This window comes from Cebus imitator, unplaced genomic scaffold, assembly GCF_001604975.1.
Source record: "Cebus imitator isolate Cc_AM_T3 unplaced genomic scaffold, Cebus_imitator-1.0 Scaffold76, whole genome shotgun sequence".
Lineage (NCBI taxonomy): Eukaryota > Metazoa > Chordata > Mammalia > Primates > Cebidae > Cebus > Cebus imitator.
The window spans coordinates 13,107,535-13,111,098 of record NW_016107391.1 but is presented as its reverse complement, the minus strand read 5'-3'; the positions used below and the strand labels follow the sequence as shown (position 1 = coordinate 13,111,098).

Below are 3,564 nucleotides of genomic sequence, written 5' to 3'. Positions count from 1 at the left end.
AAAAAAAAAAAAAAAAAAAAAAAAAAAAAAAAAAACACGAAAGTATTTTAGGCTCTTTAAACACCTGAAAAGAACATGGATCATGACTGTTACGTTTATTATAATATTTGCTATAGTTAGAAATAAAGCCTGACAGAAGTCAAATATTTGTTTAATAAATGACTTATAATAATAAATGATCTGATAAAAGGAATGCAAAAGTAAAAGTTACTTCTAACAAAATGAGTCAAACAAGTATTGTATTACAAATCAATTTAGCACAAATTAAAAATAGAAGAACGCTTTTGCCAATAATTCACAAAAATTTGAAATGTTATAATATTAATTGTGGTTGGGATAAAACAAACTTCGTTCTTTCATTCTGCATGTGGAAACACAAATTGTTATAACCTCTCTAGAAAACAATTTGGTAATATATGATCATACTCTTAACAGTTTGTGTATATTATGACTTAGTCAAAATACATCTTAGGAAGTAATCAAAGATGTATAAAAGTTATATGTGCATATATTTCTCAAAGGAATATTTATAGTAGTAAAACTTTTGATATTCTCTAAAAGTTCAAGAATAAGGGCAAGGTTAATTAAAATATGATAATTAAATGAAACCTTATAAAACTTTTTTCAAAGTTCTATTTTGAAGAAAATTACAGGACCAAGGAAAATATACTTGTATAATATTAAGCCTAAAAAATGTTAGAGCACCAAATTGTATAAATACAGTGAGCTTCTAATTTTTTAAAAAAGAATAAAAGGATATGTTTGCTTGCACAGCCATATTTAGGTGTGATGACAGTGTTGGGTCAGGGGAGATGGAGGAGGGAAGGGAAATCGGGAAAGGGTGCTTAAAGTGAAGTTGACTTAAATAGCCCAGAAGGATGAATAAAAATGGCCGAGCTACTCATAGAATGTTGCATGGGTCTCTACATGTCATCTCATCTAAACAGACTGTTTATCCATGCCTGAGATTCTCACAATGAGATGCACTCTTGTCTCCATTAAGCACTTTGAAATAGAGATTCTTAAACCTTCTCCACTCACGGCATCTTTAATGTCTCACAGCACTCTTGGCTCAAAACAAATACCTAAACATTTGTTTATTCATTAGTTAAGGAAAAAACAAATTAATAAGTATTTAGATCTAACAAAGTAGTAGCCGCCTGAAAAATAATGCATATAAATTTTAAAAAGCTCTCATTTCATTTTCAAACAATCACAATCACTTACTAAGGAGATGTAACTTGGGCACTACACAGTTCTTCAGACCTTGGAATTAGATTGGACTGGATAGGAACAGCCTGATTTCATGTTCCATGATGATTTTTGGCTGCACTTGATTTTTATCCCAGCAACTACTGAAAACCCAATTTTGCATAGATATGACATCATTGAAAGGAATGTATTACAAATTACTATTGAAACTGTGAACCTTGAGCTAGTAGTTTCTGAGTGGTGACTAATAGATGTCACTGAGTTTCTCTTGAAAACAAGATACCCTGTGAGGGCCCTGGAAACCCACTGAGGTACCCCAGGTTTTAGAGCATACAAATAACTCCTCTGGGTACATTTAAGCCATGTTTTAGAGCATTCCATACTCCATCTGCTCTTATAGTACTCTGCTTTTTTGTGATAAATTTGTGTGTACTTGTAGTAGAAATTGCCGTCTTTTGTGGCTTTTATCTCCTTAGCATCTTATAGCATTCTTTATACATGACATTATATTGGCATTGAATTGAAGAGATAGCCTATGCGTTTTTGGCATAATTGCAATCAGTTTATTGATTATGTTCATAAATCTTATATTTTGAATAAGTTAATATTTGAGTAAAGTTTACAGGTAAATCTAAAGATTTTAATATTCTAAAACATTTTTTTATTTCTAATGTTAAATTATTAGTAGCAAATATAGAGATCACTAGATATAAAATGTTATAATTTAATATTACAGTCTATAGTTGTAACTATATATTTATATTTTGTAGTTATTAAATGATTCTACTCATCCTGGTAATTGCTTTATAGGAAAAAATGGAAACAACAGGAACATTCAAACTATTGAAGTATCAGTTGGTGAAAGAAGGATTTAATCCACTGAAAATTTCTGATCCACTTTACTTCATGGATAACTTGAAAAAGTCCTATGTTTCATTGACCAGGGAAATTTATGATCAAATAATGTTAGGGGAGATAAAACTTTAAGATTTTGTATATATAGAACTTTCATATGCTTTCCTAGGAAGAGTGAGAGGAGAGTATATGATTCTTTACTAGGAAATAGGGACAGAGAGCTAACATTAATTATGTATGTTCTATATTTCCTTAATATGGGAGATAATTTTTTAATTGCATAAGAATTTTAATTTCTTTTAATCGATATAGACTTTAGTTGATTATTCTTTTTACCTATTTGGAGATTCAGTCTATAACTAAATATTAATATTAAAGACTTTAAATAATAGTGGCTAACGGTTTGGACAATCACTAAAAATGTACTTTCTAATAAGTAAATTTTCTAATTTTGATAAATGATTAAATTTTACTGACATATTTTTATGTATCCTATCCTATAACTTAATAACATAATTTTTATTAAAAATGTGTTTTCAGTTTTTGTTCTGGTGTTTTTAATTGTAAACTTCCAGTCAAAGAAAGCTGGCTGGCTAAATGGAAGCACTGATATCTCCTTTATCTTAAACTCACATTAAAATGATAGAAGAAATATAAAAATGTGAAAAAGCAGATCAGGAAAACTGATAAGCTCAGAGCACTTAGGAATTTTTGGAAGATATATAAAAGGGATAATTTGATAATAAAATCTGCCTAAGCCACTCATGATACAGATAAAGCATAGACTAGGATAGAGCCCTGGAATTATCATCAAGATTAAAAACAAAAAGGGCTGCAAGTTTGGACAGTTTTGTAAGTAGTTAATGGGGAAATTTATTATAAGGATAATCTGATGAGCACAACTGTACTTATCTCAAGCTGGAAGCACGAGGCTCCAGTATTTCCTTCAAGCTAAAACCACAAAAATGACTTTATTTTTAATTATTTTTATAATTTTTAAAAATTATACTGTAAGTTCTGGGGTACATGTGAAGAATGTGCAGGTTTGTTACATAGGTATACATGTGACATGGTGGTTTGCTATTCATCACTCCATCATCTACATTAGGTATTTCTCCTAATGCTTTCTCTCTTCTATTCTCCCACCTCCCCCATCCCTCCCCTAGCTCTGCACCCCATGTCAGGCCCCTCATGTGTGATGTTCCACTCCCTGTGTCCATGTGTTCTTATTGGTCAACACCCACTTATGAGTGAGAACATGTAGTGTTTAGTTTTCCGTTCTTGTGTCAGTTTGCTGAGAATGATGGTTTCTAGTGTGGAGATTCCTCAAAGGTCTAGAAATAGAAATACCATTGACCCAGCAATCCCATCACTAGGTATTTTATTTTTATTTGTTTAAATTGACATGCTTTATTTGGTTTGTTTTTTCTTTTATTTTTCTAATTGACGTGTTTTATTTTTCTTTTAATTGTTATACTTTAAGTTCTGGGGTACATG

General features: G+C 30.8%; 1 protein-coding gene across 2 annotated transcripts in view; it reads left to right on the top strand.

The window, feature by feature from the left end:
• Positions 1–2,551, top strand: part of SLC27A6 (solute carrier family 27 member 6) — a 63,513-nt gene extending 60,962 nt beyond the window's left edge. The window contains exon 11 of one of the 2 annotated variants that reach the window (XM_037739944.1): positions 2,023–2,551. In XM_037739944.1, coding sequence (XP_037595872.1) covers positions 2,023–2,199 — 177 coding nt within the window. In that variant the 3' untranslated portion in view covers positions 2,200–2,551. The remainder of the gene's footprint in view (positions 1–2,022) is intronic. The other variant, XM_037739945.1, reaches the window with a different exon arrangement.
• Positions 2,552–3,564: the final 1,013 nt, after the last annotated feature.